General features: G+C 45.5%; 1 protein-coding gene across 2 annotated transcripts in view; it reads right to left on the bottom strand.

The window, feature by feature from the left end:
- thbs3a (thrombospondin 3a) overlaps nucleotides 1–9832 on the bottom strand; it is a 46204-nt gene extending 36372 nt beyond the window's left edge. For both annotated transcript variants that reach the window (XM_041988660.1, XM_041988661.1), the window contains exon 1: nucleotides 9468–9832. In XM_041988660.1, coding sequence (XP_041844594.1) covers nucleotides 9468–9549 — 82 coding nt within the window. In that variant the 5' untranslated portion in view covers nucleotides 9550–9832. The remainder of the gene's footprint in view (nucleotides 1–9467) is intronic.
- Between the last annotated feature and the right edge of the window lie 6397 nt (nucleotides 9833–16229).

Raw genomic sequence — 16229 nt, 5'->3', positions numbered from 1 at the left:
CTATGTTCCTGGTCGTAGTGAGGACTGGAGTTCTAGGATCTATGTTCCTGGTCTTAGTGAGAACAGGAGTTCTAGAATCTACTTTCCTGGTCTAAGTGAGGACTGGAGTTCTAGGATCTATGTTCCTGGTCTTAGTGAGGACTGGAGTTCTAGAATCTATGTTCCTGGTCTAAGTGAGGACTGGATTTCTAGGATCTATGTTCCTGGTCTTAGTGAGGACTGGAGTTCTAGGATCTACTTTCCTGGTCTAAATGAGGACTGGAGTTCTAGGATCTACTTTCCTGGTCGTAGTGAGGACTGGAGTTCTAGGATCGATGTTCCTGGTCGTAGTGAGGACTGGAGTTCTAGGATCTATGTTCCTGGTCTTAGTGAGAACTGGAGTTCTAGAATCTACTTTCCTGGTCTAAGTGAGGACTGGAGTTCTAGGATCTATGTTCCTGGTCTTAGTGAGGACTGGAGTTCTAGGATCTACTTTCCTGGTCTTAGTGAGGAATGGAGTTCTAGGATCTATGTTCCTGGTCTTAGTGAGGACTGGAGTTCTAGGATCTACTTTCCTGGTCGTAGTGAGGACTGGAGTTCTAGGATCTATGTTCCTGGTCTAAGTGAGGACTGGAGTTCTAGGATCTATGTTCCTGGTCTTAGTGAGAACTGGAGTTCTAGAATCTACTTTCCTGGTCTAAGTGAGGACTGGAGTTCTAGGATCTATGTTCCTGGTCTTAGTGAGGACTGGAGTTCTAGGATCTATGTTCCTGGTCTTAGTGAGAACTGGAGTTCTAGAATCTACTTTCCTGGTCTTAGTGAGAACTGGAGTTCTAGAATCTACTTTCCTGGTCTTAGTGAGGACTGGAGTTCTAGAATCTACTTTCCTAGTCTTAGTGAGGACTGGAGTTCTAGGATCTATGTTCCTGGTCTTAGTGAGGACTGGAGTTCTAGGATCGATGTTCCTGGTCGTAGTGAGGACTGGAGTTCTAGGATCTATGTTCCTGGTCTTAGTGAGAACTGGAGTTCTAGAATCTACTTTCCTGGTCTAAGTGAGGACTGGAGTTCTAGGATCTATGTTCCTGGTCTTAGTGAGAACTGGAGTTCTAGAATCTACTTTCCTGGTCTTAGTGAGAACTGGAGTTCTAGAATCTACTTTCCTGGTCTTAGTGAGGACTGGAGTTCTAGAATCTACTTTCCTGGTCTTAGTGAGGACTGGAGTTCTAGGATCTATGTTCCTGGTCGTAGTGAGGACTGGAGTTCTAGGATCGATGTTCCTGGTCGTAGTGAGGACTGGAGTTCTAGGATCTATGTTCCTGGTCTTAGTGAGAACTGGAGTTCTAGAATCTACTTTCCTGGTCTAAGTGAGGACTGGAGTTCTAGGATCTATGTTCCTGGTCTTAGTGAGAACTGGAGTTCTAGAATCTACTTTCCTGGTCTTAGTGAGAACTGGAGTTCTAGAATCTACTTTCCTGGTCTTAGTGAGGACTGGAGTTCTAGAATCTACTTTCCTCGTCTTAGTGAGGACTGGAGTTCTAGGATCTATGTTCCTGGTCGTAGTGAGGACTGGAGTTCTAGGATCGATGTTCCTGGTCGTAGTGAGGACTGGAGTTCTAGGATCTATGTTCCTGGTCTTAGTGAGAACTGGAGTTCTAGAATCTACTTTCCTGGTCTAAGTGAGGACTGGAGTTCTAGGATCTATGTTCCTGGTCTTAGTGAGGACTGGAGTTCTAGGATCTACTTTCCTGGTCGTAGTGAGGACTGGAGTTCTAGGATCTACTTTCCTGGTCGTAGTGAGGACTGGAGTTCTAGGATCTATGTTCCTGGTCGTAGTGAGGACTGGAGTTCTAGGATCTATGTTCCTGGTCTTAGTGAGAACTGGAGTTCTAGAATCTACTTTCCTGGTTTAAGTGAGGACTGGAGTTCTAGGATCTATGTTCCTGGTCTAAGTAAGGACTGGAGTTCTAGGATCTATGTTCCTGGTCTTAGTGAGGACTGGAGTTCTAGGATCTACTTTCCTGGTCTTAGTGAGGAATGGAGTTCTAGGATCTATGTTCCTGGTCTAAGTGAGGACTGGAGTTCTAGGATCTACTTTCCTGGTCGTAGTGAGGACTGGAGTTCTAGGATCTATGTTCCTGGTCTAAGTGAGGACTGGAGTTCTAGGATCTATGTTCCTGGTCGTAGTGAGGACTGGAGTTCTAGAATCTACTTTCCTGGTCGTAGTGAGGACTGGAGTTCTAGGATCTATGTTCCTGGTCGTAGTGAGGACTGGAGTTCTAGGATCTACTTTCCTGGTCTTAGTTAGGACTGGAGTTCTAGGATCTATGTTCCTGGTCTAAGTGAGGACTGGAGTTCTAGGATCTATGTTCCTGGTCGTAGTGAGGACTGGAGTTCTAGAATCTACTTTCCTGGTTTTAGTAAGGACTGGAGTTCTAGGATCTACTTTCCTGGTCTTAGTGAGGACTGGAGTTCTAGGATCTATGTTCCTGGTCTTAGTGAGGACTGGAGTTCTAGGGTCTACTTTCCTGGTGTTAGTGAAGACTGGAGTTCTAGGATCTACTTTCCTGGTCTAAGTGAGGACTGGAGTTCTAGGATCTATGTTCCTGGTCTTATTGAGGACTGGAGTTCTAGGATCTACTTTCCTGGTCTTAGTGAGGAATGGAGTTCTAGGATCTATGTTCCTGGTCTTAGTGAGGACTGGAGTTCTAGGATCTATGTTCCTGGTCTAAGTGAGGACTGGAGTTCTAGGATCTATGTTCCTGGTCTTAGTGAGAACTGGAGTTCTAGAATCTACTTTCCTGGTCTAAGTGAGGACTGGAGTTCTAGGATCTATGTTCCTGGTCTTAGTGAGGACTGGAGTTCTAGGATCTATGTTCCTGGTCTTAGTGAGAACTGGAGTTCTGGAATCTACTTTCCTGGTCTTAGTGAGAACTGGAGTTCTAGAATCTACTTTCCTGGTCTTAGTGAGGACTGGAGTTCTAGAATCTACTTTCCTAGTCGTAGTGAGGACTGGAGTTCTAGGATCTATGTTCCTAGTCGTAGTGAGGACTGGAGTTCTAGGATCGATGTTCCTGGTCGTAGTGAGGACTGGAGTTCTAGGATCTATGTTCCTGGTCTTAGTGAGAACTGGAGTTCTAGAATCTACTTTCCTGGTCTAAGTGAGGACTGGAGTTCTAGGATCTATGTTCCTGGTCTTAGTGAGAACTGGAGTTCTAGAATCTACTTTCCTGGTCTTAGTGAGAACTGGAGTTCTAGAATCTACTTTCCTGGTCTTAGTGAGGACTGGAGTTCTAGAATCTACTTTCCTGGTCTTAGTGAGGACTGGAGTTCTAGGATCTATGTTCCTGGTCGTAGTGAGGACTGGAGTTCTAGGATCGATGTTCCTGGTCGTAGTGAGGACTGGAGTTCTAGGATCTATGTTCCTGGTCTTAGTGAGAACTGGAGTTCTAGAATCTACTTTCCTGGTCTAAGTGAGGACTGGAGTTCTAGGATCTATGTTCCTGGTCTTAGTGAGAACTGGAGTTCTAGAATCTACTTTCCTGGTCTTAGTGAGAACTGGAGTTCTAGAATCTACTTTCCTGGTCTTAGTGAGGACTGGAGTTCTAGAATCTACTTTCCTGGTCTTAGTGAGGACTGGAGTTCTAGGATCTATGTTCCTGGTCGTAGGAGGACTGGAGTTCTAGGATCGATGTTCCTGGTCGTAGTGAGGACTGGAGTTCTAGGATCTATGTTCCTGGTCTTAGTGAGAACTGGAGTTCTAGAATCTACTTTCCTGGTCTAAGTGAGGACTGGAGTTCTAGGATCTATGTTCCTGGTCTTAGTGAGGACTGGAGTTCTAGGATCTACTTTCCTGGTCGTAGTGAGGACTGGAGTTCTAGGATCTACTTTCCTGGTCGTAGTGAGGACTGGAGTTCTAGGATCTATGTTCCTGGTCGTAGTGAGGACTGGAGTTCTAGGATCTATGTTCCTGGTCTTAGTGAGAACTGGAGTTCTAGAATCTACTTTCCTGGTCTAAGTGAGGACTGGAGTTCTAGGATCTATGTTCCTGGTCTAAGTAAGGACTGGAGTTCTAGGATCTATGTTCCTGGTCTTAGTGAGGACTGGAGTTCTAGGATCTACTTTCCTGGTCTTAGTGAGGAATGGAGTTCTAGGATCTATGTTCCTGGTCTTAGTGAGGACTGGAGTTCTAGGATCTACTTTCCTGGTCGTAGTGGGGTCTGGAGTTCTAGGATCTATGTTCCTGGTCTAAGTGAGGACTGGAGTTCTAGGATCTATGTTCCTGGTCGTAGTGAGGACTGGAGTTCTAGAATCTACTTTCCTGGTCGTAGTGAGGACTGGAGTTCTAGGATCTATGTTCCTGGTCGTAGTGAGGACTGGAGTTCTAGGATCTACTTTCCTGGTCTTAGTGAGGACTGGAGTTCTAGGATCTATGTTCCTGGTCTAAGTGAGGACTGGAGTTCTAGGATCTATGTTCCTGGTCGTAGTGAGGACTGGAGTTCTAGAATCTACTTTCCTGGTTTTAGTAAGGACTGGAGTTCTAGGATCTACTTTCCTGGTCTTAGTGAGGACTGGAGTTCTAGGATCTATGTTCCTGGTCTTAGTGAGGACTGGAGTTCTAGGGTCTACTTTCCTGGTGTTAGTGAAGACTGGAGTTCTAGGATCTACTTTCCCGGTCTAAGTGAGGACTGGAGTTCTACGATCTATGTTCCTGGTCTTATTGAGGACTGGAGTTCTAGGATCTACTTTCCTGGTCTAAGTGAGGACTGGAGTTTTAGGATCTACTTTCCTGGTCGTAGTGAGGACTGGAGTTCTAGGATCGATGTTCCTGGTCGTAGTGAGGACTGGAGTTCTAGGATCTATGTTCCTGGTCTTAGTGAGAACTGGAGTTCTAGGATCTACTTTCCTGGTCTAAGTGAGGACTGGAGTTCTAGGATCTATGTTCCTGGTCTTAGTGAGGACTGGAGTTCTAGGATCTACTTTCCTGGTCTTAGTGGGGACTGGAGTTCTAGGATCTACTTTCCTGGCCGTAATGAGGACTGGAGTTCTAGGATCTATGTTCCTGGTCGTAGTGAGGACTGGTGTACTAGGATCTATGTTCCTGGTCGTAGTGAGAACTAGAGTTCTAGAATCTACTTTCCTGGTCTAAGTGAGGACTGGAGTTCTAGGATCTACTTTCCTGGTCTAAGTGAGGACTGGAGTTCTAGGATCTATGTTCCTGGTCTTAGTGAGGAATGGAGTTCTAGGATCTATGTTCCTGGTCTTAGTGAGGACTGGAGTTCTAGGATCTACTTTCCTGGTCTTAGTGAGGAATGGAGTTCTAGGATCTATGTTCCTGGTCTTAGTGAGGACTGGAGTTCTAGGATCTACTTTCCTGGTCGTAGTGAGGACTGGAGTTCTAGGATCTATGTTCCTGGTCGTAGTGAGGACTGGAGTTCTAGGATCTATGTTCCTGGTCTTAGTGAGAACTGGAGTTCTAGAATCTACTTTCCTGGGGTCTCATTTATAACCGTTGCGTACGCACAAAATGGGGCCTGAAACTGGCGTACGCCTCTTTTCACGCAAAGGTTGTGATTTATAAAAAACACACTTGACGTGAAAATGTGCGGTCTTTCACGGCAGCTCTGACCCATGCGTACGCTGGTTTTGGAGGCTGGGGGAATTGGCGACACAGATGGAGAGGTGGGGAATTAACAACACACTGCATCCAGAGTCCTCTTGTGGCAGCGTGGGGTCCTGTCACCATGTCTCCAATTAATTTTGCGCTCTGGCTGTATGACCGCAGATGTGATTTCGGCTCACTGGTCAGCGTGCATGACTTCAACCCGGCAAGAGTTCATAACCCGTCTCCGCTGTCTATGCGTCCTGCTACACTCTTCCACATCCAATTTCTCTAATTGCAGGAGAACAGGCCGACATTAAAAGGCAATTTGCAGCAATGTCCGGTTTTCCTAATGTAATCGGCGCAATTGACTGCACTCATATTGCTATAAGGGCCCCATATGTCGATGAATTCATGTATGTCAATAGGAAGCATGTGCATACTATCAATGTTCAAGTCATATGTCAATCCAACATGATGTTGACAAATGTAGTTGCACGATGGCCTGGCTCTACACATGACTCTTACATCCTAGCGCAAAGCAGTGTAGAGAAGAGACTGCAGGCAGGCGCTGTACGTGATGGCTGGCTTCTTGGTAAGACAATAACTTTATATTGACAACCAGCTTAGCCAGATGCAGACCACTGATGCACTGTTTCATTGAAATGCAGGGGACAGTGGCTACCCCCTCCGGCGCTGGCTCCTGACCCCCTTCCCAAACCCCCAGAGCGCAGAGGAGACCCTGTTCAATACCGCTCACTCCCGTGCGCGCTCAACTGTAGAGCGCGCCATCGGCCTTTTAAAATGCCGGTGGGGGTGTCTGGATGCGTCAGGGGGTAGATTATTGTACCATCCCCAAAAGGTGCGCAGGATCGTGAGGGCGTGTGGCGTGCTGCACAACCTGGCACTGAGGCACGGCATCCAACTACCTCCTGGCCTCCCCCCTCCTCGGAATGCCGACCCTCACCCACAGCCCCCTCCCAGACACAGGGAGTTCCAACACGGGGCACGGCTCCGTGAGGAGGTCATGCAGCGATTAAGCAGACAATAAGGTTCACTTTTTCACAAGCTCTTTTAATGTGTTTGAAATGTCGAACATAATGTCACACAAATTATGCAGTGTTGTTCTGATTTCCTTCAGTTCATTGATGGTTTCTTTTTGATCTCGCCATGGTCCGCTCTGTCCCGCTCACAGAGTTAACTGAGGTAACTATGTGTTGCCACTCACGACACTTACTCTTATTTGTCACACCACTACTGTGGCTACCAAACAAAATCATTTTTCGACTCTCCACCTCACTCACTAATGCATCGATTTCTGCCTCTGTGAAGTTGCGTTTTTTGGTTCGCTTCCCTGCGGTTGCCATTGTTCGTGGATCACAACATGGATCAGCTGGCTCATTTTAATACACGCTGAGGTACTTTGCATTGACCATTTATGGTGGAAAGTGGGCGTGTAGTGGGCGGAACATGAGCCAAATTCACCTGCGCAAACTTCAAGGACGAGTGTGATTTATAAAGGGGAAATTGCTTGCACCTGTGCGTACGCACGGTTTTATAAATCAGAATATTTTATGGCGTACGCCAACTTCCGGTTTTGGGCGTAAGTACACTTTTAGTAAGAATCCTACGCACAGTTTTATAAATGAGACCCCTGGTCTAAGTGAGGACTGGAGTTCTAGGATCTATGTTCCTGGTCGTAGTGAGGACTGGAGTTCTAGGATCTATGTTCCTGGTGTTAGTGAGGACTGGAGTTCTAGGATCTATGTTCCTGGTGTTAGTGAGGACTGGAGTTCTAGGATCTACTTTCCTGGTCTAAGTGAGGACTGGAGTTCTAGGATCTACTTTCCTGGTCGTAGTGAGGACTGGAGTTCTAGGATCGATGTTCCTGGTCGTAGTGAGGACTGGAGTTCTAGGATCTACTTTCCTGGTCTTAGTGGACTTTAGGGAGAGCTGTGAGGACAGTGTTACAGTAGTCCAGTCTACTGAAGTTAGATGCATGGACCAGTGAAGAACAGATTTACATCCTGATGGAGGAATCCCAACATTTTTTATGGTGTCTCATCAGCTTCATTTATTTTAAACATTTTTTAATCTTTTTCCTCCGTAACGTTCCCGTTCCTTCTCCCAACACTTCCAGGACCTTCTAACATGGAGGATGCAGAGTGATGAAGGGTTTCAGCTTCATCCTGCAAACACGTCTTCAGGTATCCAACAGTTGTGGATCCTGGCAGGTCAGTCCAGTACTCTCCTCTTCCACAGCCAAGATACTGGAATGTAGCAGAAGGCTGTTCTTCATCGTCCCTGGAAAGATGTGGTCTAGAATCATCAGAACCCTGATCCAGCCCCAGACCATCACAGAACCCTGATCCGACCCCAGACCATCAGAACCCTGATCCAGTTCCAGACCGTTCCAGCCGAGGTATGCAGAACACCTTCTCTGAACACAACACGTCAAACCGTGAAGCAGCAGGATAATGCACCATGTCACAAAGCTCAGATCATCTCCACCTGCTTTCTAGAACATGACGATGAGTTCACTGGACTCCAACGACCTCCACAGCCACCAGATCTCAGTCCAGTAGAGCAGCTTTGGGATGTGGTGGAACGGGAGATTCTCATCATGGATGCAGCCGACAAACCTGCAGCAACTGTGTGATGCTGTCATGTCAATATGGAGAAAACCTCTGAGGAAGGTTTCCACCACCTGCTTCATCTATCACACCAGGAACTAAGGCATCAATATCTCTGCTGTTGTAATGTCTGTTTTATGTACAGAGAAAACACACCAATCACTAAAGCATTTTTCCTTCTCCATCTATCCAAAGTACTACACTGTTCCCACTTTTCTAACCTGCATCTGTTTCAAAGAGGATCAAGTTATTGCTTCCATGCTGAAAAAGTCAACATTTTCCATAAATTGTGCTTTTTCCGTCACCAGACTGCACTCAGCAGACGGAGGTCAGCAACTGTAATGGACCATCCATGTTTCAGCCCAGATTCTGTCATCAGAGCAGTTTAAGAAGAAATAAAAGTATAATATACATTTCTGGACTGGCTGCTGATGCTTAGAATTTCAGAGAAGGCTGAGGTTCTGGATCCTGTTCACATCTGGCTTCTTCTCTGCATGATGGAGCTTTAACCTGCATTTGTGGGTTTCAGGGTGAACTATGTTCACAGACAGTGGTTTCTGGACGTCTTCCTGAGTCCATGCAGTGGTTTCCAGTAGAGAATCACGTCTGCTTTTAATGCAGAACATCACCAGCATCCAGCCTTGTCCCATGCACACAGAGGTTCCTCCTGATTCTCTGAATCTAGTGATGATATTCTACACTGTAGATGGTGGATCTTCATAGCTTTTAGATCCAGTTTGTCTCAGATTGGTGAAGCTCTGTCCATCTTTCCATGTGAGAGACTCTGCCTCTCTGAAATGCTCCTTTTATACCAGTCATGTTACTGACCTGTTGCCAGGTAACCTGGTTAGTTGTCCAATGCTCCTCCAGGTGTTTCTGGTTTGTACCAGGTACTTTTCCAGCCTTTTGTTGCTCCTGTTCCAGCTTTTTCCATCAGATTCACTATCAGCTCATATTTTCATCACATGGTGAAACGTCTCAGTTTCATCATCTGACATGTTGGTTATAAAAATCAAAAATATGAGTTGATGAGATTCTGTTTTAATTTCATGTTTTTGGAATTGGGTTTGTATAAAGTCTAAAATGTTTAGACTAAATAAAACAGCCTGACAGTTACTTCTAACTTCACTTCTTTGACGGTTTTTATTCTATTTCAACTCTAACAAAGAAAATAAAACCAGAAAAGCGTGAAGAAATGAACTTTCCATGAAGTTAATAACTGATGAAACATCATGGATCGGGTTCGGTTCCGTTACCTTGAACGTCCGCTCCGTCCGGAACTCCAGCCGTTAACTTGGCACAGATGACTGAGACCAGAACCGGAACTATCCAGCCCATATTGATCCGGGAGGAAGCAAACCAGAACCAGAAATAATAATAATAATAAACTTTAAAAGAGATACAGAGTCTGATCCGAGCTGAACCGAACTCCGTTGGAAGGGGTGTGAAGAGGGTTTAAGGTCCGGAGGGACCGAGAGAAGAGGCTGGGTCCACGCCGGGGAACTGCTGCCCGGAGCGGGGAGGAGAAGAGCGAAGCCGCCGCAGAGAGAACCGATCCTGACCGACCGAGCCGCTGCTGGAGAAACTAACGGTCACGAGCCCAGCTGGGAACTGCAGCCAGCGCGCGCTCTGCCTCCCTGCAGCGAGAGAGCGAGAGAGAGAGAGAGAGAGAGAGAGAGAGAGAGAGAGAGAGAGAGAGAGAGAGAGAGAGAGAGACCTTGTTTCTACTGACCGAACCTGAGAGGAAGGAAATCCAGTTTTTATCCCGCAGCTTCTGCTGGTTTATGAGTTGGAAAGACAGAAAAAACAAACCTTTATATCAACACATTTGAGTCAAATTATGATGCTGAAGATAAATGTTTAAAATGTTTAATAATAACTCGCAGAAATGTGGAAAAACAATGTTTTCTTTTCAAGTAAAATGAACTGAAGCCTGGAATCCTTATAAAAATGCATCGATCTGGGAAGGGTTAGGAGGTCATTTCCCAACCAGAAAAAGATGACTTAGCTGCTGTCGGGTGGAGGTAGGAGCTACTAGTTATTAGTTATTGAACAGTTACTAATATTCAATCAAATTATTGAAGCAAACATTAATCATGCTTCACCAAGCAGAATGTCTTGAAATCAACAACTAAACGTTGATTTGTCTTCAGGGTCTGCAGGTCTGTGTGCATCAGTGTGGGAAGGACCAGGCCTCAGCATAGTCTAGTTCAGGGTGCCCAAAGTCGGTCCTGGAGGGACGCCGTCCTGCAGGTTTTCAATGTTTCCTGCTTCAGCACACATGACTCAAATGAAATGGATCCAACAGCTTATTAAGTTTTGCACAATGACCCATCAGTTTGAGTCAGGTGGTTTTGGAGCAGGGACACATCAAAAACCTGCAGGATTGTGGCCCTTGAGGACCGGGGCTGGACACCCCTGGACTAGTTAGAAAAAGACTGACCCAGTACGGCTTGTTAGGAAGGGTTGCAGGATTTAAAAACACGGCTTAGGCTGGCATGCTGCATCTGAACAAACCACAAGACTGCTGGAACAAGGTCCTCTGGACAGACCAGACCAGAGTGGACATGTCTGGTCCTTAAACACCTCATAACAGCTGTCAGCACGGTGGTGGAGGGATGATGGTCTGGGCTTGTTCTGCAGGGCTTGCAGACTTTGCAGACATTAAGAGGATTCTAGAGTCAGATGTGAGTCCATCTGTCTGACAGCTAAAGCCAGGATAAAACTGGCTCACGCAGCAGGTCTACACCAGAACAGCTGGAAAAGAACGGAGGCTCGATTCAGAACCCGGTGATGACTGAAGTCATAAAGTTGTGCTTTCTTCATCAGTTGGCACAGATCGGAGGTGATGAGCAGCTTCTGAGTCTCTCTGTGGTTCAGTTTTTGTCCTTGTTCAGTCCTGCAGGGGACCAGCAGAAACTCCAGAAGCAGACTGTCTCCAGCTGTGCGGAGAGAGAGCCTGAGGGATTAACCCTGAGCTCAGACTGTCAGGCTGCTTCCTGCCTGCTACAAACCCCCCTGATGCTGGTGGAGCGTCAGCTCAGAGTAAACACGCTTTCAGTCTGAGATGAAGGTTTGTCTGGAAAAATCTGGAGAGTAGATGAGATAACAGTTGATGAAACAAGCAGTAAAAATGATGATCAGCTCCAGCATTTCTGCATCAGTCAGCTGCTGTTTACGCGTCTTTCACAGCTCAGTTCCCAGAGGAATGAGAGGAGCTGCTGGTCATTTGGTCTAATCTGGTTTAATCGGTCTTTAATGGTCCTGCCTGAGGAGCTGAGGAGTGACAGTCGGAGCAAAACTCTGGAGAAACATTTGTTTTTACAGATAGCGCTGCAGCTTTGTCAACAAGACTCCACATGAGGGCTTTTCCTCCTTCCAGGAAGAACTTTCTAAACTATTAATAACTAAAAACAAACTAATTTTATTCACTGCAGCAGCCAACACTTCCCCCATCCCCTTATTATCCAGATGAGAGCCTTTTCTGTGAAATTCCTGTAATTCACACTTTTTTTCCAGAAAAAACTCGTGATTTCAGTAAGTCTGAAGACAAGCCGAGTCTCCTCTGAGTCTTCCAGCTTTTGTTGGACAAACAATGAAAACAGTAAAACACTGAATAGAAGCTCAGACTCAACAGAAAAAAGAAAATGAAGATGTGATCAGAGCAGACTTAAAGCAATAGAAAGATCTGGAGCTTTCTGTATCTCCTGAGTTCTGCCTGAGAGTCGGAACTCAGGGCAAAGACTTGGCGCAGCCTGCAGGTGCTCTGAGTTCACTTTTCCTGCTGCTGCTGGATGAAAGTCTGCAGGTAGCGTCTGTTATTAGCGAGTTGTGAAGGAATTCAGAGCTGGACTGAGGCGGGTTTGTCTCTACATCAACATTTATTCACAGATTTTTCCAAGACGAGGTCTAAACATCTGGATGGCGTCAGGAAAATGAAGTCAAAGGAATTTTATCTGATAACAAAATGATCTGCATCATGTGAAAAATGAAGAACACTGTTCATTCTGAGGTTTTATGTATCAGGACATGATGGAAATCCAACCTCAGATAAACAAAACATGACATTTTATGATCCTCCGGATCCAGCAGATGTAGAAGCTCCGTCATCAGCAGGAAGTTGCAGTTCCTGCTTCCTGGACGACGTTAGGGCTGGAGGAGCTTTGGTCCACTCTGAAGGGCCTGGCCCAGCCCTGGACTTTGCCTGGATCCTGTCAACGCCTCGATTCTTTGCAAACACAAAGAGACACAACCTGCTTTTTCATTTAGGGTTAAGGAGTGGAATAAACTTCTTGTTGCCATGACAACACAATGTTTTTCAGAACCTTTCACATGGTATTAAAGAAAATGGTTTTTGATGAACCAGCGCTTTTAACATGAATGAAGAGGTTTTTGTGTTAAGTTCTACATATGTGGTTGTTTTAATGGCTGTTAAAAGGAAATTGGGGGGCCCGGTCGTGGGGGGGGGCGGCTGCCTCTGGCCTGGCTTGTCCTGGGGGGGCCTCCTGGAGAACGGGGGTGCCTAGTGCTGCTAGCACCTCACCATCCAGAGGGACGTCCTCTCCTCTGGGAATTTTGCTCTCTTCCAGCAGGATTGCATAGATTCCATGATTCAAAGTAAAATAAATAAATAAATGAATCAGATCATCAAGAGGAGCCTTTTACCCATAAACCTCCCCCAACCATCATTCTGCTGCTACGATGCTGGACAGGTTAGAAAAAAAAATTAACAATGAATGTAAGGTTTTATAGCTTTAGTGTGATAGTCGGGTATTTAATGGCATTCTATTGTTTTTTTACTGTATTTTTTTACCTGGCCTAAGACTGCAGACGGAAATTAGCCGGCGGCTAAAATCTGGTACGAAGCCTCAGATGAACATGAACGGAAAGTAAAGCAGGAGCTTGGACTTTGTACCGTCTGACTTCAGGCTGAACTTGCAGCAACATGCTCTCCTGGAAGGATTGGCTCTCTTCAGAACGATGGACTCCAGATAGTTTGAAATGACCTTCTAACCCAGGGATCCTCAGTCCTGGTCTGGGGTCCTGCAGGTTTTAGTAGTTTCCCTGCTGTAACACACTGAATCTAATCAGTGGGTAATTCCCAAATTTCCCTGAGGACTCTCCAAAGGGATTAATAAAGTATTTTCTATTTCTATTTCTAATTAGTAGACGTTTGCAGAGCTTTAAATCAAACCGAGACTGAATCAGCTGTGTTGCTGCAGGGAAACTTCTAAAACCTGCAGGACCCTGGCCCTCCAGGACCAGGCCTGATGATCCGCTTCCAGACTAATGATCATTGTTGATGTCTCAGCTGATCCAACGCTGTGGAACAGAGTCGCTGTGAAGGCCTTCTTTCACAATGTGGAACTGTTTGTTTCCCATTCTGGAGCGTTGCCATGGAAACCAGTGTTTAACAGCAGGTGAGAGGAGGGAGGAAACTCCCTCCTCTTCCACTCATTTAACTCCTTTTTCCTTCTTCCCAGCCTGCAGTTTGAGTCTGAGGGGTGTGCAAAGTGAAAAGCTCGCTCGTTTTTTTCCTCTGAACTGTGTTTGAGTTTTGGGTCAAAGTGTCGGGAGCAGAGAGAAGAAAGAAAGAATTCATCTCCACAAACTGCTTCCAGATCAGCTCATTAGGCCCGAGCAGCAGGGGAAGCGTTACAGCGGGGACAGCGGGCGAACAGCAGCCTGGCCAGGATTCCTGGGAGGTGGCGTCATGTGCAGCTGTACGTCCCCGAAGTCCAGACCCAGTCAGGACGGGTGGAGACTCAGGGCGGGGGGCTGAAGGAGGGGGTGGTCTGGCCTAGCTAAGGTCAAAAACAGAGAGAGTTTTGTGGATGCTTCATTTTTCATTACTGCTAAACAAACAAACTTAATTTCTACAAAGGCTGGAAAAGTACAGATGCAGAATCTGCTGCAGAAAGTCAGTAAAATGTTCTGGAGTCAAATAAGGACAGAAAGTTTCTAGACTGTCCAGTTACAGGCTTATTCAGACTAGCTGGTGACCGGTGAGGGTGTCAGGACTGGCTATAAAAGGATGGGTTGTTTCTCACCACTTTGGTCCAAAACCCCATCATGAGAATCATCAATAAGTTCAACAAATATGTCTCAAGGACTGGTTACAGAGAGCGTTGGTCTGTGGTAACTGCAGATCAGGATGCTGGGAAAAGATTCAGGAAGTCTGTGGACAGTCAGGACCTTCCAGCCTTCCAGGACCTCATTTATCAAACTGAGCGTAGCAAAGCAAACTACAGGCGGCGTCTGCTGCGCAAAAAGCAAATGCTGCACACTTCTACTTTCAGATTTATCCAAGCGTGCGCACGCATATCCTCCACCAGTTTCCGTTCATAAATCAGAATCAATTCTAAAGCTGGCGCACGTGAGGGAACGCCTTGCCCCGCCCACATGGTGGCTATAAATGGTCAGGTGGACGCCTGTAATACATATACATCACATCATTTCCATGATGGCTCAGGGGGTAAAAGGAGTTAAGAAGTGGAATTTTTCGGATGTGAGACAGAGATCCTGATGAACCCCGTTGACAAATTTAAAAATATTTAATTGGTGGACACGGCGTGGACATTACTGGTGTCAGAAAGGAAGAATAGTGGCAGCAGGTTGCTGATCCTGTCAACGTACTCGGTAGAGCATCTGTCTCCCTTGTGGAAGGCCGAAGTTCGATTCCCAGACAAGTTAAAAGCATCTGCTAAATGACAGTAATGTTATCGTGATTTAACTTATAAAATAAATATATACAGATAAATCTGAGACTGGTAGCAGTTTTAGTGTTAAATAATATTTCTTTCTAGTTGCTGGGTGTTCCAGGGTGGGCGGCGCTCCAGCTGGGTGGGCGGTGCAGAGGGACACCATCACCGCTATTAACCAGGTGGACAAGGAGTTGCGGGAAATAAAGACCGTCTGGACAGAAATGAGGACAACAATAAAAACATTGTGTAAGAATAAATAAATAAAAGGAAATACTTCTCCTGTGTGTTTCGTTAGCGTAGCATCACTTCTAGACCTCCAGCCTCCAGTCTGGTCCCGCTCTGCTGGAATGAAGGACCAAAGCTACTTTCCACACTGGCTGCTACATGCTGGCAGCAGACTGGCTCCTTATTTATCTGGATGGATTTTATAACATGAAGTTTTGTTTCACAATGACTGAACATGTTTTACTGGTTCAGCTTCTTATTAACATCATCTCCCTTTTTCCTGTAAATCCTGTTCATTTTCCCGTCAAATGTTTGTATCAATCAGAAAAGTTGATTATATTTGGCGTACACCGGTTTTTGTTCCTACACGAGCTTTAATAATAAGGCCACATTTACGTGGGTTTCACATGTAATCGTATGAACATGGGCATCATATGTTGTTATAAGGGTTTCACATTTTCAAAATATACAGTGGACGCGTGTCCTGCATGCTTCACACACGTAAACATCACATGGTTTTACATGTAAAAGGTTGACGATGTATTTTATTTAACATGTATTTGCTTTGGTTTGAATGTTTTTAGTATTTTTATTTATTTCCATATTCTGGTGCCACTTTTTGTGATACAGTTGAATTTGAAACATGCAGTTTACGACAGTTCGAGCCCTTCAGATGGCGTCCTGACGGATAAATGCTCTTTTCACAAAATGAAGATAAGAAATATCTTGAGTGGGTTTACTGCAAATGTCTTAAAAAAAAACAAGTTATAAAGGTTCTTTGATTTCTTCAGACGACAACCTCAAGTTGTCGTCTGAAGAGTTTGTTGATTTTATTAAAACATAAACTTAATTTTCTAATTTTATTACTCAAGAAGAAATTTAGAGATTCCAGAAGGACAAAGCTGAGATTTCTGTACCTCTTCCCGTTCTAGGCTCTCAGATCTCTGCAGTGGCCAGGCTTAAACTTCTAGCCTCCGTTGCCATGGCGAAGCAAGCCCCCTTCCACGCAGAAAGTCCAGCTTTGAGGATGAAGTTACCTGGATAAGTCCCGCGGGATGATCACATGCTTGTCTTTATCCCCATTTCTCT

The sequence above is a fragment of the Melanotaenia boesemani genome, chromosome 6 (assembly GCF_017639745.1).
Source record: "Melanotaenia boesemani isolate fMelBoe1 chromosome 6, fMelBoe1.pri, whole genome shotgun sequence".
Lineage (NCBI taxonomy): Eukaryota > Metazoa > Chordata > Actinopteri > Atheriniformes > Melanotaeniidae > Melanotaenia > Melanotaenia boesemani.
Note: the sequence above shows the minus strand (reverse complement) of the source record. Positions and strands in the feature narration are given on the sequence as shown.